This window comes from Tyto alba, unplaced genomic scaffold (assembly GCF_018691265.1).
Source record: "Tyto alba isolate M040663 unplaced genomic scaffold, T.alba_DEE_v4.0 Super-Scaffold_13, whole genome shotgun sequence".
NCBI lineage: Eukaryota > Metazoa > Chordata > Aves > Strigiformes > Tytonidae > Tyto > Tyto alba.
Window position 1 is genome coordinate 25,361,867 of NW_024881275.1, and position 21,818 is coordinate 25,383,684.

Below are 21,818 nucleotides of genomic sequence, written 5' to 3' on the forward strand. Positions count from 1 at the left end.
GAAAGCTGCTTGGCAGTCAGGGACCTGGGGATCCCAGTGGATGCCAAGTGTTGAACATGCACCAGCAATGCGTCCTTGCAGCAAAGAAGGCTAATTGCATCTTGGGCTACATTAAAAGAATTGTTACCAGAGGGTCAAGGGAGATGATCTGTCTCCTTTGTTCAGCACTGGTGAGGCCACACCTGGAGTACTGTGTCCAGTGCTGGGCTCCCCAGTATAAGAGAGACTTGGAGACACTGGAGAGAATCCACCAAGGGCCACCAAGATGAAGAAGGGACTGGAACATCTCTCAGACAAGGAAAGGCTGAGACACCTGTGAATGGTCAACCTGGAGAAGAGAAGGCTCAGGGAATTTCATCAACATATATAAATACCTGAAGGGAGGGTGCAAAGAGGAGAGAGCCAGGCACATTTCAGTGTCACCCAATGACAAGACCAGAGGCAATGGGCACACACTGAAACACAGAAGGTTGCCTCTGAACATCAGGAACACTTTTTCACTATGAGGGTGACTGAGCACTGGCAAAGGTCACCCAGAGAGGCGGTGGAGTCTCCATCCTTGGAGAAATGCAAAAGCCATCAGAACATGGTCCTGGGCACCTGGATCTTAGGGCCCTGCTTGAGCAGGGGAGTTGGACCAGATGATGTCCAGAGGTTCCCACAGAACTCAGTGATCCTGTGACTGTGATTCTCTGAACTGTTTACCAGATGTAGCTCTTGGAGCTAATGATAGGCAGTGGACAGTAAAGTGAGTTGGCAAATAGGACTTTACAGCTAAATGCAGCTGTAGGTGCTGGATTAATGCATGTAACTTCAAAGAAGAAAATCAGGGCTCTAGGACACTTAAAGACAAGGTATTATGAAACTCTAAAAATCTGTTCCTTACAGATTCCCCAGAAACTAGGTTCTTCAAAACAGTGACAGCAGCAACTACTTTTTATCCTTAAATGATTCTATAAAGGTATTCAGAACTGAAATTATCCTGGTTTCAAGCAAGCATTCAAGTAACTAAATTCACTGAAGGCTCTTACTGACTGAGTAATTGAGATAGATATGATCAGGAAGAGAATCTGAGTGTCTTAGCTGACTATCCTAATGGAAGAGCTGTTATATACTGAAAACCAAGAAAACAAACTGATAAAAGACATGAAAATTCCATTAAAAACAAATGAACAAGAACTGCTGATGGGCCAAAAGGACTATTTTCCCCATGGTATAAGTAACTGAAAAAGCATAAACATACTTCTAAATCCTTGCATTTTATACATTTCAAGAGATTATTACTCTCAGTGGATTAAAACAGAATCTCAGTACTTAGGTAGTAAGACTTGTTTTTACAAACACTCCTCTGCGCCGGAAAACATTGGATTTTTTGATTTGGCCTTTTAAGAAGAAACTTTGATAGTCATCTGCAGTGCTTATAACAAACATTAGCAATCTGTATAAATCATCAAATTAGTGAGTTTTTTTAAAATAATTTAGCATTTTTACGAGCTTGGAACAGTTTATGACTTACATAGTAGTACTATGTAGAGGAGGAACACTTCTGAAACACCACTAAAGATGATGAAAGTAAACAAAAGTGCTGAAATCCTGCTCATAGTTATTTGCTACTTTAAATAAAAGCCTTTTGATTATTTTGTAAAAGAGAAATGTGGCTTTCAATGCTCAACTGGCTTACCATGCTCCTCCATAATTGCTAAATTTTTGTCTGAAATGCTTTAATAGAGAAGATGAAATGATACAGATTTTTTCCTCTGGCAGTTTAGAATATTTATACCTGCATTAGCATAATCTTAAAAAATTCATTCTGGTCAAGTCTCTGCTTTGCACAGCAGTAAATCCCCCCTCTCCATCTCACCTTTTAGTTCTGCAACAATCAAAGTCATTATGCTGTAAGTCTTCTGTCCTTCAAGTAACTGGTCAGTGTATTCCTTTTTTCAAGAATATCACACTACTCCCAGAGAACCAGCTTCAGCTATTAAAAAATCTCATCATATTTTTGCTTTAGTTGGTGGATAACCCGTATGTTATTTCTTTGCTATTTTACACTGTACTACATAACTTATGGATCTATATAGCATTTCATTCACTCCCTACAAATGACTACCTTTCTCAACTTGTTCTCGTGCTTGTTGGTTGGTCATTCCAGGGTACGGACATACTCCTAAACTGAAGGTCTCCCACAAAAGGATTCCAAAGCTCCATACGTCACTCTCAGATGTGTATCTCCCTAAGGAAAGGAGAGAAAACCCTCAGTTTAATGTACAGAAAAAAATAATGTTTCAGATAATTATGGCCCCAGATTTTCTGTAAAGTGTTACACTGGCAAACTTTAAGCAGAACAAAGCCATTGCTACTAATAATACATTCTGCAGATATCGTGGTCTCCTGTATTTCAAATGATAAACAAGTTATCTTAAGGTCAATACCTAGGAATAATATAAGCTAACTTGAAGTTCTACAATTTGACAGACCTTACCATGTCAGTTATTCTTCATGCAAGTTAAGAATTTCTTTTCTACTTAATATACAAAAATATGGGTTTTTTCCTCCTAATATAAAAGGACAGAAAAATGTCAGTTCCCCCCCCCTTTTTTTTTAATCACTATCAATTAAAAATATACTTTTAAAAAAATTGCCTTTCCCAGTTCCCTAATATAGCATGTCAATGAATATTCTGAGAGGAACTACCATCAACATAGTTTGTAACTATAAAGAGGGCCTGGTTTACATGCTTCAACAAAGTGTTCTCTGCAAATGAAAGTACAGTCGCTTCAACTTGTTTAATTTAGACCCTGAAGAACTAATGCACCCAATCAGTTAAAGAAAAGAAATCTGGCCTGCTGGTTACATTATTTTCAACTATGATTCTGAGAGAACAAAATAGATAATTGATAGATAATTGAATTCCAAACCTCTTTGTGTAATGAAAGCTTTATATTATGGGAGAAGGAGAGATCTCAGAGCAGATATTTCTATTGTCCCTGATAGAGTCACATTAAGAATGATGGATTCACATCAGAAAGTTAAGACTCGTAGCCCTTTACATCAAGATCTGTGAAAATGTTACTTTAAAAATCCATTTTCAACATCACTTTCAACATTGTTCATGACTGTTTTAATTTGTTCCCTACTATCACGTTGTATATAGGGTTCTGTATTCCTTAAGATATACACATGCCTGTGAATGCATTGTTTGTTCATCTCTAATCATTAAACAAACCAAACTAAGTCACTTCTGATTATAAAAAAAGAAAATACATGTAAATTACAGTGACGGTGATAGGAAAACTGTTCTGATGTCAGAAAGTTCATTTTACTGTTGAACTATCACTTCCAGCTGCGCTACATTAGCTTGTGTGCCTCATCGACGGCAATTACGGGCATTCACTATGCTCTTTGTAGTAAGATTAGTTTTCTTGTCTATGTATCAACTCTCTTCTGAGTTTGTCATCTAGTAATTTACCACTTTTCATTGAAATCTTTCAGTAGATACAAGATAGGTGATTAGTTGCGGTTTTGTTTTTTTTTTTTTTAAGAAAATACAAGTTCTGCACAGTTAATAATCTTTTCCACTATGACATTATCTGGCAAGAAAAAAGGCCTGTTCATTCACAAAAAAAGCCCTCCACAAAGTAATTTATTAGCATGACAAACAAATGAAAATGTTGTATGGTAAAAACACATATATATTAAATGTGTATTTTAATTTTGAGAGAAGAGGGAGCAAAAATACCCTACACTTGGCCTAAATATGTAATTGTATTAGGAGCTTTTCAAATATTTTTTCCACTTGCTGGAAGTGATGGAAATCATGGAGCTCCAAGCAAAAAATAATGGTATGGAATGGCACTGAACAGCACCCCCTGAACCAAAGGTTCAATCTCCCACAGGCTCCAGTAGCATGAGGACTTCAGTTATGACTTCAGACACAACTCCCTAATCACCTCATTTGCCCTAATCTGGTTTCTATACTTCACAACTTGTGTTGTTTTTGTTTAAAATCTTTTAATGACTGCTATTAATTTGTCATATACAGTGAATCTAGAAGTGACTCAAAAATGACCTTTTATGTAGTTTCTTAAGCACTGTATCATTCATGTAATGGCCACATGGGACTATCTCTCATTTTCTTCCAACCTTTAAATCTTGCCATGGACATGGACAACAGTTACCAACTAGTTCTGAAATATTGCAGATTTAGTTCTATTTCACTCTGATAGCCTTAAATACCTTCAGCTTTACCTACAAAAATTATTGCAATACTTATGACCATATTATTAAGACGGTACATGATAAAACACAAGTCAATTATTTTTACTCACATCTTTCAAGGGAGTGGAAAAAATGATCCTTCAGGAATACACAGAAACCTTCTACAACATTTTGAAAGCTGAATATTAGACTGCTGAATACATTAACAAATGTTTGAATGAGCTTATTTTCCAAATACTATGGTAAATCACTTAAAGCTGCTTGAGTATGTATGCATTTTAGGAAACACAAAATAATAGATGTTAATCAATTATCCTCTCCTCCCCTGGCCTAAACAGAAAAAAAAGACTCAAAAGTACAAAGCAAAAGTGTTGTCACAAGAGGCTGGTTTCTGCTTAGCATAGTACATTGGACTGTATACAGCTATGAAGTTTCCATTATATATCAAACAAACTGTAATGCATTTCTGAAATAACAAAAATGAAAATTCTGAACAACTTTTATAGTGGAACAAACACCCAATATAGAAAAGTGTGTTCCCCAGCAAATGCTAGCAACATTAACACCTCTTAGAATAACTGATAATACAGGATCAATTGCTGTAACTAAATCTATTATTAGCCCTCCAAAGGGAAGATCTGCTTTACTGTGTTATGGCATCAACTCCTGCAAAAGTGCTGAGAAGAAGCATTTTGCTATCAATTGTAAGTCACAAACTTATGATTTTCAATGAATGACTTAAAAAAAGAGCTTTACGAGATAGCAGGAATATTGATAGATACTTCAAATGAAGAATTCAAAACAATTTTTTTCTAAGTACTCAACCAAAGAACTGGTAGAGACAACTATATGGCATCATTCATTTAATACACTGCTTGTTCACAGTCCACTTTACTTAGAAGAACTTATTTTTCTAGTTTCATATAAGCTAAAAAGCTAAACAGCTTCTGTTTCTGTTCTGGAACTATTACCCACATATTATGGACCACTTCTCTCAATCGAAAATAATGGATTTTTTTCCCCAAGATAACAGCCTAGCAATATATAAAAGTGCAGGTAAAGAAAAGCTGCAGTTAAAATAAATATAAATCAGTGACTGTACTTTTCTCCAATGTAATGATTTATCAAACAGAGTTTTCTATTGTGTTAACACTTTCTAACATTCTCAACAAGGTGCTAGAACAATCACTACCATAAATATGCTGAACTTTTCTTTTTCATTTTGTTAATGATTATGATTTAGATGACTGACTGGGTAGTTACCAGAATGAGCCAGCAACATAACCAAAGCATTATTTTATTGCTGCATTATAGCAATTTTGATGTTGCTGCTTTATTCTTTTTGAAGGCAAAATAGTATTTTATACATAACTTAAATAAGACTGAAATATTAACATGATTTTTAAATGTTATGGATTTGAACTGGGAAGTGGGAATATATATATATATATATACTCAAATACTGTCCATGGGGTAGTCCTGGTTCTCCTTATGCTAATATAGATTTTTTTTTAATTTTTTTTTTTTTTTTTGCAAAAAGATATGTGCATGTCCTTACCATAGTTGAGAGCTTCTGGAGCAGTCCACTTGATAGGAATCTGCTTTAGGCCTGACGATGAGTACACGCCATCATCCTCTTGCCGGGACATTCCAAAATCACTTATTTTCAAAATGTTGCTTTCACCTACCAAGCAGTTCCTTGCAGCCAGGTCTCTAAGTTAGAACAAGAAATAAACCCCCATATATTTACACATTTGAAAGTACCTGAAGCCATTTAAAACGGCTGAGCCCCTCAGCCAAGATGGTGGCACCTCTCAGAAAACTTATTTAAGAAAGTGTAAAAAATGTTGCATAGCAGTTGTGGAAAACAGCTGTGAGGGAGGAAAAAAAGAGCCTGAGAAATAATCCTGTGAACACCAAGGTTGGTGAAGAAGTGGGGAGAGGAGGTGCTGGAGATGCTGGAGCTGCTCCAGGTGCCGAAGCACAGATTTCCCTGCAGCCCTTGGAAGGACACATGCTGGAGCAGTTCATGAAAGACTGTATCCCCTGGGAAGGACCCACACTGGTGCAGAGGACAGTGTGAGGAGGAAGGAGCAGCAGAGAGAAGCTGTTATGGACTGACTGCAACCCCAATTCCCCATCCCCCTGCACCCCCTGGAGGGGAGGAAGTGGAGGAGTCAGGAATGAAGGAGTGATGGTGAGCCTTGGAAGAAGGGAGAGGTCAGGGAAAGGTATTTCAGTTTTTGTCTTTATTTCTCACCATCCAATTCCATTTTAATTGGCAATAAATTAAATTAATGTTCTCCAAGTTGAGTCTGTTTTACTGTGACAGTAATCGGTGAGTAATCTACCTGATCTTGACCCACAAGTTTTTCTGTCTTATTTTCTTCCCAGTCCTGTTGAGGAACAGGGAGTGAGAGAGCAGCTAAGTGGGTGTCTGGCAGCCAGCCAAAGTCAACCCACCACTACTGCCCTCTGAGGTCACTGAAATAAACCTGGAGTTTAACAAATCAGATCTTAGGCAAAATGAGACAGAATTTGAAGAAGCACCCTGAAACATGTTCCCGCAATTATGAAAGACAGTGAGAAACGAGATAACTGGCTTCATATTCTCTCTGCCCATCTTATCTTAGCATTAGAGCATCCATTAAAAAATACGAAGCTGCTCAGTATTACAGGAAAAGGAATTTTGGCTCAGTGATGGATGAGAAGCTCAGAAGAACAACAGCCTTCCTTTCCATCCCTCTATCTGAAATATGTTAAGTTAGGAGACAGCTGATAGCAGTACCTGATGAAAGATCCACTGTGGCTTCTCTACAACATACATTTGAATTAATAATACATGCTAATAATACATTAACTTTATATATATTAAATGTCATTGTTTCACAATATATTAAAATGCTACATAATAAAATATCTATTATTCCCATCTTGATGTAATAAAATACAGGAAATTTTTGAAGGGAGAGAAATGTTAAACAACAGAATTAAATTAGGAATATCATAGGCAAAGTATTTTTAAATTAAATTTACCATGTTTGTTTTCTGCTTAAATAGCTAATATGCTCACAAATGGCTTGTCTTATGTGAATATTCCAACATAACTACAAAAGTTTTGATGTTTTAGATTGGAGCTGTAGCATAGTTTTGAAGTGAATTCCCTGAGCACTTAATGCACATTCACTGGTTTTGAAGAATGATTTTGATGCATGCAAACTAGATTATTCTTGGAAGAAACTAACCTAGAACTCTGCCCACGATGCGCAGTAAATGTGTTTCTACAGCTAATGCAGAAGGAAAGGTCTGAATCAATGACAAACAGCTTCAAACACTATGTATGGTGGGGACATTCATGACAAAGGACTGAACTACATTTAGTCTAAAGTAAAAGTCTTAAGTTGTATTTATGGATGTTAAAGCTTGCATAACTACAACTACTTTGATCAACTGACCCATACTGATATTGGACTACATCATTTGATGTGCAGACAGAGTCTGTATTTGAGCATAAATACAGTAGCTTGATTTAAGAATTTTAACATATTTGACTTACACAGCTTGTCTGCACTAACAACATTTATGGCTCTTGAGCTTGATGCTACAGTGATATAAATGTAGTTATTCTTGCAGTTAGAGAAAATAGACCACTTAAAAACAAGTCTGAAGTCACAGTCTTCAGCTGACAATATGCACATATGTATGAAACAGCCCAATACACACTATGTTACATAGTTTCATGTTAGCATGTGGTATTCTTTGGTGAAAGTAAGAGAGCTGCAAAACAAAATCACATTGTTATTGTTTACACTCAGGTCTGTAAAAAGTATCACCATGAAATTTCACAAATTTATGGCTTAGTTTCCAATCATACTTTAGTCATTAGTTTTTTTATTGTTTTACTCAATATAGTCTAGATTTTGTGACAGATGCACCGAAGGAGTGGAAAAAAATAATAAGGTCATATCTTAAAGAAAATTTAGAGTTAATTACAATCATGGACTTCTTCCAACCTGAGTCTGACCTAGCATTTAAACAAGTTCTGAGTCAGATAAAGAAAAAGCTATATACCAAGCCGTCTCAGGATTATTCCTCATACATAAGCCTGGTTATTAGGGAAAATATATCATAAATAGTATACAGTATGATACTTGTAAACAAAAATTGCACTCCACATAATTTTTGTCTGTTTTGTATGTGACAGTTTTCTTTTTCTTTTAGTTATCTAGAGGAAGTGTTTTTCATCCTTACCAAAAATTTACAGAAACACTTCCACGAAAATTAAACTGGTATTTGAGAAAGTTGGTAAAGATTGTGATACTACATTCAGGATATATGTAAATTAACACCGGATCTTCTGAAAGACCACAGAAACACAAAGTCTTTACTTCATGAAAGAGTGGTTTTCAAGCTGTCTGTGAGCTGGCAGTGGGTCACAGAATGACAGTATTCAAGTTGCTACGCTGCACACAAGTACCAAGGGAGGACTCATGGGCCCGTGGTTAGCTAATGGTGCACAACCTGTGCAAGTGGACACAACTGTCAAGTCCACCTCCAATGTTTCCAGGCAGATTGCTTCTTTCTTTTTGTCACAGTTTGTATTGAATAGAGAAGCATTTTCGTTGCCATCTCCCACAGAATATCAATAAAATTTTATGAAATAATGAGTGTCAAGATAAGATATAATAAGATAGAAAAGATGCATTATGATAAAACTTGGCTTATTAATAAAGCTACAAAGAGCAAAGTAAACGTAGTAGTGCTGGTTACGAGTCCCACAGTATTAATACCTTCTGCTTTTAGCTAAAACTCTCAAATTTTTGAAGCTATCATACTATGTATTACTTTTAATACATCACTTGTGTTAATAAACCCTTCTGAGCACTTAATATGTTTAATTCTGACTTAAGCAAATTTACTTTTTTCCTTCCTCATGTGTAAGTTAGGCTCTTTTACTTATTTAGAAAATACCTGAGATGTGAACTTTTTTTTCACTTTTTCCTTCACTTTAGTCATAGTCCTTTGAAAGAACATTTGTAATCCCTCTCTCAGGCCCTTAGTTTTCTTTTCACAGTTCCTGTGAGGAATTGGTTCTTGGAGAACATAGAAACCAACAAAGTTTAGCAGATTCAGTGATATTTAATACCATGCTAAATCCTGACAAAAGTTCTGTTGCTTTGCACTTTTAATAGCTTGCCATTCAGTGGGGTGAAACAGAATGATTATGAGTACAATTTAATTCTCAGTGCTCCACCACCAGGCGCTTCAAATGCTGCAGTTACATCCACAGCAAATGCATTTTTCAGGTTCTTTTTTTTCCTGTTCTCTTATTTGTAATTTCCTCAGAATGTCTGTTTGACTAATATTTATCATTTCATTCCTTAGACTTATAAATGTCCAGAAAGTTAGAGTATCTTGTTAGTATTTCTGCTGCCACTTAAATCTGTTTTATATTCTCAGTGATCTGCTGCTGAATTTTTGAGATTTCCTTACATCTCTTTTCATGCTTAAAGGCATTTTTTTAAACATTGTTACACTGAATGCTATAACTACATCAGGCTTTGTTTTGTTTTGTTTTGTTCTGTTTTATTCTGAGGCTTTGGTTAAGATTTTTCGATATTTTTCAAGTAATTTCTTTACTGTTTCTCCCTATGTCTGACACCATTCTTTAAAAGGTTGTTCATATTTTTCAGTCTAAATACAAGAGAAAATTAGCAAAAATGTATTGTGGTCACTGTGATTTATTACAGAACTTAGAGCCAGAATCTGAAAAAAAGGGCATCAAAAAGTATTACTTCCATTTTTTAAAATTAATAACTAACATCTTTAATTTTTTTTCCAGTTTCCAGGATTCTAATTAATTTAAATTTACTACAGATAAAAGGTTAGAAGTCTTGTATAATGGTGTTAAAGGGCTTATAAAAAAACATTTATATCTTCCATATGAAACACACTCAAAGGGGTTTTATTTAAGTATGTATGATAGATGACATAAGTGAGGGAAAACAAGAAAATGTAAATATATAGGGCTGATGACTGAAAACAGCTATGAGGAGTCAATACTACAGATAACTCCAGTGTTAAATATTTGTAGTAAATCATTAGAATTTCTAGATGGTCTTTTTTAAAAAAAGACAAAACAAAACAAAACAAAACAACAAATCAACTATGCTGTAGTTCTTTTCCCTAAAAATCTCGGCATGTTCTATTTGTTTTCTCTTCCTTCTCCTTAATTTTACCTAAAACCAACATCCTGAAGAAGTACAGATATAATTGCACAGAACTAAGTGTTTCTCTCTGCTTGGGGCATTTTTTTTTTCTCATACAGCATTTGCTGCCTGCTGCAGTAATTCCATAAAATCAGTACTTATCTTTAACATAGAAAATAAGAAAATATTCTTTATTTCACATTGTGAAAGCTGTACCAATTGGGCACAAATTAAACTGAGCTGCTACAGAACAAGTTCATTAGTAAAAGAAAAGCTGACTCTCACTATTTAATATCAAGATTATGTTAGTTCCTAGTGTTATTAGAAACAAAGTGCCTTTCTCCCAACTACTAAGTAATAAAAATTCATATTTAAGTTGGAAATTTCATTTTTAAGCACTGCTGTGCAGTCCCTATAAACATAAACAGGGCATGGACTAAGAATCACTATTATGGATTGGATATGCTGAAACTGCAAGAGATAGCTCATAAGACTTTTGCTAAAAATCCAATGGCCAGTTAAAGAGGAAGTAGAGGCAATTTCTTTGTGCTGAGAGTTGTTACTACCTGGATTCATGGCTGTCAGTAAAGATATAAACATCATAAACTTTTCTCTAAGCACACTTATACCCTCCCTGCTTCCTTCCACTACTGTAAACGAACTACATAGCAAGGAATACCTAGTATTTCAATGGAATTCCATCAATTAAAGCAAATCAAAACAAGAGAATAAACTCCTCATTACTAAACCAGCAGGACAGACTGCCTCACTGAACTAATTATCCACTTTATATCCCATCCCTGGATCATGCAGTTAAAACACGCTTAGCTGACAGAAGCAAGTAAATAATTAATTAGTTAACAGGATCAGTTTATCTCCTCTGCACATTTAATTCAATGACAATAGTCTATTACCCGATTAACAAATAAGGAGTGGCAAATCTAGAAGTGAAACTGTTGGGTTTTTTTGTGGACTATAAGACACGACCTCTCCTTCAAACACCTGAGATAATTTCCAGTGATGTCTAAATCAAAACACATCTATTTCAGAACTTTCTTGATACACATATACTGCTACTATTGCTGTATGTGGACAACACAGCAAATAGAACGTGCCTAACAACAGACTGGGAAAATAGAGTCAGAAGAACATTCTGTATTGTCTTCCCCCTTTACACTTTGTTTTACTTAGTTCTTCATATTATTTTAGCTATCAGATTATGAATACTAATGGAGCAATATTAACTACAATGCTAATAATTCCTCTCAGTTTCTCATATAATGCAAGTTCATCATCACAGATGAAAAATGCTAGGAAACCAGAGGAAGTCCAGTTTAGATGCAGTAGAGATTTCTCAATACTGTCAGGTGTTCTGCTTGCTATCTGTAGTTTTGGATATTGCTCAGTTTTTCTCAACTATAAATGAGTAAATTTTCCCACCTCAGAGCATTAGTGACTCAATTACTCCCTCTAAAGCATTTCGCAATTTTAGATGAAGCACTTGAAAATTTTGCAAAAAGAACTCAAAAAATGGAACAAAACAAATCCCAAATAATTGTATTCAGTAGCTGAACACAAGCACAAAAAGTAACTTGTATCTAAAAATGCGTTTTTTTCCACAGAACCTTTATTTTTTCCACCTGTAAAATGTATCCTACGTTCCAGAAATAGTCTGCATTGCACTGCTCACTCTCATTGTCATGATAGTAAGAGCTATCATATATAATGTTTCATAGCAAATTGGTCAACATATTCCTTTGAACTAAGGTTAGTACGATCACATTAATCAAAAGGCAAACTTCCAGTAATAAAGGCCAAAGAAAACAGAAGAAAATATAAAAGCCCAATAAAGCTTAAGCATCTAAATTACTTCAATACACTATAATACGGTCTAAGTAAAAACTTGTTGGTAACTTGGTAAACAACGAATCTATTCATACATGTCAAATTTATTCAAAATAACAAAACTATATTCAGATACAAAATATGCTCCTTAGATACTGGGAGGAGTTGTTAAGTATTTTTAAAAATGTTGTAAGGATAAACACACTGTTGAGGGTCACAGTGTTCCTAACTCAAAATTCCAAACATCTAGCATTATTACTGTCATCCTCACCCCTGAAAAATGTACTTGGTAACTGTTATATACCTGACTTTCTCTTCAGTGATTTGCTCAATATGTTATAGGTTGTGGCATGGGTCACAGTAGTAGAAAACTACAGCATCCCATTCAGAACTGCAGAGTGGGATTCACGTGGTTCACGAGGACAAAGCATATTGCTTCGTCTGTTGAGGATTGCACAGCTCAGCAAGGAAACCACTGCTTGCAGTGAACTCAACCCTCAGTCCCACCCCACAAACCTTCATGCTATTTACATTCCTATGGCTACATTTTTTGAACAAGTGACGGCTGTCCTGGACTGTACAAACATAGCAGGAAGAAATTTCTTAATCAACTGCTGTACAGAAAAAGACATTCACATTTTCTCTACCACAGTTCGTTGCTGCAGATGACTTCACCTACACATACTTGAAAATAAAATTAAGATATGAAGCCAGATAGATAAGAACCTTACTTATTGTACATTCATCTCTGATGAACAAGCATAGAATGAGAATCAGCAGATTATATTAATTTTTATGCTCTGCTATTAGTCAGTTGCTAATAAACAAACACACAATTACAGTAAGGTATATGTTAAGGTAGGTACAAATATTGGGCATAATAAGGTAGTTACATTATTTAATTACTTTTGTAAACAAGTAGCAGTACTGACTTCAGGCCTTTGAACAGAATACTTTCCCCAATATATGTTTCAGAGTCAAACTTTCTGTTTTACTTCTTGATCATGACAGAGATCACTCATACATCAAAGGGCATTAAGTGTCCCTTTGGAGTCACAAAAGTGAAGCACAAATGCTATAAAATATTATCACTTCTCACAGTTGTAGTTCTGGTGTCCTAATACTTGGTGTTTGATATAAAGGAGTCTAGTTATTACAGTTGAGTGTGTTAAATATGAATCTTACTTTTCATTAAAAAAGAAACTTTAAGATGGATGACTCTGAAGAAGAGACTGGAAATAAGTCTGGAGATAAAGAGAAATAAAAGGAAACCGAAGCTTCCTATTTCCTGAATGTTTTGCATTTTCAACTGATGTACTATTTTTTAAAAAACAATTGGTAATTCTATATGGACGAGGTTGAGCTGATCCAGACTCCTGTTCTGAAGAGCATCAAGCTCACTCCTGCATCTTGGAACCTTCTCACCTACCTGCTCTGGGTACATTTTTACTAGGAAGAAACCCAGCTTGCTGTTACACATCTGTGCTGGGTTTCTGTGGCGGGACTTTTGGTATCAGGGGAGGGGGCTACAGCAGCAGCCCCTGGGAGGAGCTTCTCAAAGGCTCCCCCAGCTCCAAGTCTGACCCACCTCTGGCCAGGGCTGAGACAATCAGCAGCCGTGGCCACACTTCTGTGATAAGATATTTAAGAAGGGGAACCCAGGAGAGGGTTGGGAATAGTGAGGAGGAGTTGTGAGAAGGAAGAACACCCGGGTCAGTGGAAGGAAGGAGAAGGAAGTGATGGGAGTTGTGCTGGAGCAGAGACCCTGCATCCCGCGGTGAGATGGCCGGGCCGCCCCCCTGACACCCATGGAGGGCTGCGGTGGAGCAGAGGCCGGCCTGAAGCCTGAGGGGGAGCCTATGCCAGGACAGGTGGCTGTGCTTAAATGAGGCCGGGACCCTGAAGGGAGAAGCGGCCCCCGCTGTTGTGGTTCGGCACTGGGAGGACTGCAGCACGCGGGGGGGACCCACACCGGAGCAGCGTGGGAACGGCTGCGGCCCGTGGGGAGGACTCACGCCAGAGAAGGTTCGTGGAGAACTGTCTGCAGTGAGAGGGGAGCCACGGGGAGCAGGGGAGGGATGTGCGGTGTTCACCCCACCGGTGAGCTGTCTGTAACCCCCATCCCCTGCCCCCCGTGCCACTGGGGGAGGAGAGAGAGAGATGAGGAGCAGAGCTGAGCCCGGGAAGAAGGGGGGGAGGTGGTTTTTGGATGTGGTGGTGCTTCTCACTGTCCCATCTTGTCTGTTAAGTGTTGTCTTTGTTAGTGTTTGAATTAAAGTGATGTTTTCTTTTCTTCCCCTAAGGAGTCTGTCTGGGTGAGCTACCTGTCCCTGTCCTTAGATGGATTCTTTGAGGCATTTCTGCTTTATATTCTCCTTCCATTCCTGAGTGGGGAAGGGGTGAGTGAAGGGCTGCGTGATGGTCAGCTGCCTTCCAGGCTCAAAACTCAACATTATGTGGCACTTGTCACCTACAGAGGTAATAATGGAGGAAAATTAAAATAATTATAAACTTATTGTTTGCAGCCCAGAGATGGCTCAAGGGAGTATGCAGATCTACTGACACATTAGAAAACTTTTAAGTTTTATTCAGGTAAGTTGCTATGTGTCCTCCATTCTCCTAGTAGGACAAGATTTCTGTACCAGCTATTTTAAAAGAAATAAAGATGGGTATAGTAGAAAATGAGCAGTTCCTGAAGGGAATCAAAGCAGTAGACTGTGAAGACAGAAATGAAGCAATAAATTGTTATATCATCTATTCCTCCCACTTTTTTCCTACTTCCAAGGTTTTCTTCACAATCCCTACTTCTGGGACAGAAACATTCCTATCAGCGGCATCTAAATGTTTTTCATCTGCATTGTTTCTCAACTTTTTAAGAACTTAATAGTTATTGCCTGTATTTTTCTGAACAATAGTTTTGATGAAAACTGCATCATAGTAATTTTAGTCTATAACAGTCTTCTTTGCTTTGATATCTCTCGAGATTTTTATAACCCATTTTTCCTGTGTACTGCTGATTACATGTAATGTGCTGAGCAAAATGTGAGACTTATGAATGTCTAATGTGTTTTTTTCCCCTTGTACTTCATTTAAATCTTGAAACAAAGGTGTGCAATTCAATTTCTTTTGTGTGCTGAATTATTTCATTTCTTTGGCAGAACACCTTACCTTGTCTTTGTCCGAAGTGAATAACTTAACAGAGTACATTATTACTCCCTGCAATTTTACAGTAATACTTAATCTTCTATAGGTAGCTGGCTTTTTCCTTTCTAAAGTTATGGGAATCAAAGAGTTACATAGCATATATTTACACAGCCATGAGAAAGCACGTTACAAATTAAGTTTCTACAACTGCACAGTAACATATCCAACTTCCTCACTTCTCATAAAGTAATGGTTTACACCGTAAGAGTGAACTCTAGAGGAAAAAAATTACAAAAAGTAACCCTAGTGGTAGTCTTAATGAAAACTAAGGGTCTGGATAGTCATGGAAGAATGCCACTTCTGGATCCCATGCAACCACTCCTATTCTTGTAAAGTTTTTGGTAGAAACAATACAGAACATAAGAAGCGCAAATATGGATACATTTATGATATGAGTAAGATTTTTAGTATTTCTTAAAAATCTATCTGATACTATACTGAATTGTGGGGGAAATTCAGTATTCAAAAAGTACTTATCCAAGATGGACCAGAATGTAAGTTCATATTTTGTGCTCAAGAAAGTTGCAGTGGACTTGATTCACAATCACAGATGTCTTCCATTTCCCAAATCATTCATACAAGTAGACTCTACTATTCACAGTAAGGCAAACACCATTTTCAAGCAAAAATTTCCTGAAGTACTGTATTATTCACAGAAGCAACTAAAATGAAACACAACATAGCATACGATTGTACTAACAAGTGTATTTTATGTGATAATATCATGACATTGGTCAACCTGTGTGATGACACAAAACTCGCTACAATAACTGTCCTTGCCCTTTTATACAAGGAAGATGTCTCAATTTAGTTCTGAACTAATCTCTTCCTTATTCTCTTCTATTAGTGTAATGTCAAAATATTATTGATTTCTCTGTACAGAGGCATTAAATAGTGGTTTAACTTGTTTACAAACTTGGTAACATCTGAAGAGGCAGACCAGATATGGTCAAAGATCATATTCACTTGTCCACCATACATCAGTGATAGAAAAGCCTGCATGCTGAATTTAAAGAAAATGTGTAAAGCAGAGTAGCTTCTAGTGCCAATTTCCTGATGATTAAGCTTTTTAGAAAATAAATTTCTCATTTTATGAAATAAAGCTATTTTCTAGTGTTAATATTATTATGTATTGTATTAAGTTTAAAAAATAGCTGACAACTAATAATGAAAAGCAGAGCATGAGAAGTAGACGAAAGACACTGCAAGTGCCCAAGGAACCAAGAAATTCATAAGCATAATTATAAAACAGGTTAGTCTTTTCCACCTTTTTCATTAGAATAAAACAAACTAGCACAATAGTATAGTATTTTCAGGGCTTTTCAGGTTTCAGTGAAAGAGGAAATATTTTAAAATTTTATCTCTCTTCCCAGGTTAGAATTAAGTACTTACAGCTGCTGCATATCAAAGTTCAGCTGAGGCAGGCAACAAGTTTAGCCACTACTGCTTTTACAACACCAATAATGTATTCTGGAATAGTTCAAGTTAGCTCTAAATGCATTCCTATCACTTAAATCTACTTCTGCTCCTATCAGCTGATAGGCATGTATTAAGATTTTGAAAGTAATGCCTAAATATGGACTAAAGTTCATGTTTTTTTAGTAGATAAAGTATTATATAGGCACTAGATTCCAAGACACCTTATTTAATGAAACTAAAAAATGAAAACCTAATCATCAGGGTACAAAGAAATGAAGCATCCAGCATAATTAAAGTACAAAAGACTATATATTCATGAAAATAATACAGAAGGAATAAGAAAGAAACCAAGTAAATCAAGTCTGATTACAACTCAGGAGAAAAAGACAGGGCAGAGATGTAGTAGAATCAAATAAGGGTTATGTTATAGTCCTAAGCTTTGTGTCTAGAATATGAAAAAAAAAAACAACCTCTTGAATTTTTAAGAGAAAGTCATAAAGAAAACCAATAACAGAGAGAAGAATCAATGACAATTTAAAGCAATTATTGCACTGTGGGTGCTTTTACTTGGAAGGGGGAAAATTTAAGTGAATGGTACAGTTAGCATATGCTAGCTAAGCATTCTTAGCAACAGAAACCAGATTGACAAAGATACATAATAATAGTTCATTATTTCGTAGTTTTGTAATCAGAGTAAAAAACATTTTGTAATTCATACATTACAGTATCTCTCTACTTTTAATCAAAGATTATCCACAGATGATTACTAGCGTGTTAGGATATATTAGTATTCTAAAAATAGTCTGCTTTGTAACTGTCATGAAAGAATCTAAAGTAAAGATGAATGAAAATGAAAATGAATAATAATCTACTGATTGTTCTAGACAGCTAAGTAAGAGTTGTAGTTAGCTTACAGAAATACATAAAAAATTTTTCGTGGCTAATAGATTGTAGAAAATTATATATAGAAATTGAAAGGAATAAGATGATCTATGAATTTTCTGTATATTAAGAAGTTAGGAAATAATTTGAACCTTAAAATCTACAGTATTTAAAATCTACAATAGGTTTTCTACCCAAAAAAGGAAGAAGAAAGTGTTGGGATTTTGAAAATTTGTGTGGGATACCAGAAGTAGGAAATGTGGAAGAAACGTGAGACAACAGTGTGCTGATTAAGGATCATAATTACGTCTCATATTGATGGCAGCAGACATGACAGGACTACCATAGCTTTTGGAAACTGTAAAAACTCACATGTATGTGCACATTCATCATGGTAAGATTTTACAGCTGGCAAGAGTGAAGGAATAAATGTTAATAAGCCCAGGGGCTTTGAGTTCATCACCTTCTGAACTCTATCCTTTTTCTCCTATTAAAACTTCATGCTATCTTATGAAGTCATCTGTTACAAGACTGTTCTTTCCCTCAAAAATCCAGACTTCTATATTTAGAAGAAGCCACACATGCCTCTGGCTGTTATCTGTCTCTCTTGAAACATGCTCAATCTTGTATGATGTTGATTGTCTATGGGTCTGGAGTGTTCCTGTGTCCTCGGGGTACTCAGAAATTTGTTGGAGGTGCAGGAAACACTTTCCTGTGCTTAATCTAAACACGGGAATAGAACAAACTATTAGAAAACTATTGCAAAGCTATGGATTTACTAAACCTGGCTATTATTCTGAAATATTTCCACACACAAAACCATTGTAGCGCAATGCTGTAGGTACACAGGATCCTCTTTGCTATTTAATATGTTACATTTATTTTAGCATTTTCTGTGGACAAAGGTTATAAAGTAACCAAAGTTTAGCTAATAATTTGCTAAACTCATAAAATCTTCCTCCATAAAGAGATTATGGGTCCAAAATTTCTTCAAAGCTTTATTTTTATGGTACATTTATTTTAAATTTTAAATTAGCATGCACAGAAACTGGTGTAGGCAAATTTAAGATGGCATTTTGGTATTGTGATAAAATAAATCACTGCTTGCTAGCTGCTAATTAACTGACAACTGTAGAGCATCCTATTTTGAAAAGAGCTTTTAAAATCATTTTAATAATGGGCAAGACTTCAAATGCAATTTGTGACACAAACTGATCAATTCTGTACAGAAAATTACTACAGATGTTGCCAGGTGGGGACAGGTAAGTTCCTACGCTGTCAGGTGTCAGAATTTTAAATCACTGCTACATTGCCTATATTATTTGCATCAAAGCCTGTATCCACTGCATCCTTACAGTAATGCAGTCCCTCCACTGAAAATACTGAGCTGATGTGAACTTTGCTGCTACCAAAAGCATGCCATTTATAAAATCTCAGTGGAAATACTAAAAACTCCAGACAATTCTAAAAAAGCTGCTGAGCTATGTGGTTATAATTTTGTGAATTTCCACTGTCAACTTGAATACAATACTTACCATAAGGGACAGAAAGTTCAGCAAGTGTGTACTGACAATTAGTGTTTCAAAGTGTGCCATCCCATATGCAGTCCTTGTAGAAGATCAGAGTGACAAGAGCTCATCACGAGTTGCCTACAGCATTATTTGCAAGGAGGTGATGAAACAGGACCATGAATGATGGAGGTTTTAATTTTAATTATTTTGGATCTTAATCTAAGGTATTTAATAACAGGGCATGTTCAGACGGTTATGGATATTATAGGACAGGAGAGACATCTTAATGCTTGGAGTAAAAGTTTCTACACAGACAGAGAGCTTTGGGTGGTGTATGCAGCCCTCCAAGCCCCAGGCTGCAGGGAGCACCTGGGGCTTCTGGTGCCAGGACCAACGGCCCTCTGTCCTGCTGGAGGAGTGCTGTGCCACCAACTCGAGTTACAGGACAGGCTACACACCATCAGTGAAGTTAAAAGGGCGAGAGACAGGATCTTCTCTGAGATGCAACAGCTTGAAGAGCCCCAGAGTCCACCTGCAATAGAGATGCATGCAGTCTACCCCTCATATTAAAGTAAGGGCAATCTCTGAAGAAGAAGAAGCATATGAATTCTGCCTCAAACAGGATGCTCCTGCCATCCCTAATGGGCTTAGAACAACAAAATGCAGTCACCACCTTCAAACTGGAAATTAAGCCAGATGTGCCTTCAAGTAAATGATTTGGACCACCTCACCCTAAATTATGCAAGACCACCAGGAAGAAGTGTTGAGTGATCATAATGGGCAACTCCCTACTGTGGGGGACAGAGGCACCCATTTTCTGACCTAACGTATCAAGAGGTTTGCTGCCTGCTGGGGGCCTGATCCACAATGTTGTGGAGGGATTGTCAAAGCTTGTTAGGCTCTCTGACTGGTACTCCTCATTGTTATTCCATGTGACCACCAGCAATACTGTTACAGGCTACCTGGAGAGCATCAAAAGTAACTACAGAGCTCTGGGGGCAGAAGTCATGGGCACAGGGACTCAGGTGGTGTCTTCAATCCTGGTGAGGGAAAAGGGTGAGTAGGAGGGCACTGATAGTACAGGCCAATAATTGGCTGTGAAGCTGGTATTGGTGACAGAGTTTTGAGTTCTGTGACCATGGGACAATGTTTACAGATCAGCATCTGCTCAGGAGAGATGGGCTCCTCCTCACTAAATGGGGCAAAGATATGTTTGAGAATAGGATGGCTGACCTGGTAAGGAAAGCTTTCAGCTAGGAATAAAGAAGGAGGGAGAGAGTCACCAGCAATGCTGTGAAGGACTGATGAACATGAGAGATGAACAAAGGTCCTGGGGTGATGGGACAGAATGTATGTCTTCAGCTCAGTGTTTCCTAGCAAGACCAGCTTTCGTGAATCCCAGACCCCAGAGACCAGGGAGAAAGTCTGGAGCAACAAAGACTCACGCTTGGTGGAAGAGGATCTGCTCAGGGAATGCTTAAGCAAACTGGACTTAGGTAAGTCCATGGACCCTGGTGGGATGCACCCATGAGTGCTGAGGGAGTTGGCTGATGTCACTGCAAGGCCACTCTCAATAGTCTTTCATCCATCATGGTGAGTGGGAGAAGTATGTGAAGACTGGAATAAAGCAACTGCCACACCTCTCTTGAAGGAGGGCCCGGGGAACTGCAGGCTGGTCAGCCTCACTTTGATCCCAGAGGGAGGTTGTGGAGCAGCTAAATCTGGAAATGATTTCTGGTCACATGAAGGACAAGAAAGTCATCAGGAGTAGTCAGCATGAATTCACTAAGGGCAAGTCATGCTTGGCCAACCTCATCACCTGCTCTGATGAAGAGACTGGCCTGACAGATCAGGGGACTTCAGTAAGTCTTTCAACACTGTCTCCCATAAAATCCTTATGAAGACACTGTTGAATTATGGACTGGATGAGCAGACAGTGAGGCGTGTTGAAAACTGCTTGAAAGGCAAGTTCCAGAGGGAGGTGATCAGTGGCACAAAGTCTAGTTGGAGGCCAGCAACTAGCAGTGTACCCCAAGGGTCAATACTGGGTCTGATCCTGTTTAACATCTTCATTAGTGATCTGGATGATGGGGCAGAGTGCCCCCAAAGCACGTTTGCTATGGCTCCTTTCACCAAGCAATGCAGTAGTTTCCTATCAGTTCTTACTGGTGGCAAATGTTCCTTTCTTCTGCATGGCTTAGCCCTCCTGACTTCTTTTCCAATGTAAAAAGTTTACATACTCCTGAACAGAGGACTTACAGAAGGAGGTAAGAAATATTTTGTCCTACTGTTATAACTAAGCATGTCTGCAATCTTAGCTGTGACAAAGTAATTGTAGTAATACGGCATCATCAAAGGTAATCATAATTATTTATAGCTTTGGCTTGGGAACATGACTTTCTCCTGCTCATTAACACCATCTCCTACAATTATTATATATATAAACAGCAGAGATATTGGGCCTTACACAGTAAGGGAAAGCAAACCAAACAAAATGGAAAAAAAGTTCTAGAATATAAAAGAAAGGGCA

At 37.2% G+C, this 21,818-nt stretch overlaps 1 protein-coding gene across 5 annotated transcripts in view; it reads right to left on the reverse strand.

The window, feature by feature from the left end:
- FER (FER tyrosine kinase) overlaps positions 1–21,818 on the reverse strand; it is a 196,971-nt gene that overhangs the window by 10,514 nt on the left and 164,639 nt on the right. For all 5 annotated transcript variants that reach the window (XM_032984034.2, XM_042787613.1, XM_042787615.1 and 2 more), the window contains 2 exons: positions 5,777–5,931; positions 2,111–2,233 (listed from right to left, as the gene is read on the reverse strand). In XM_032984034.2, coding sequence (XP_032839925.1) covers positions 2,111–2,233; positions 5,777–5,931 — 278 coding nt within the window. The remainder of the gene's footprint in view (positions 1–2,110; positions 2,234–5,776; positions 5,932–21,818) is intronic.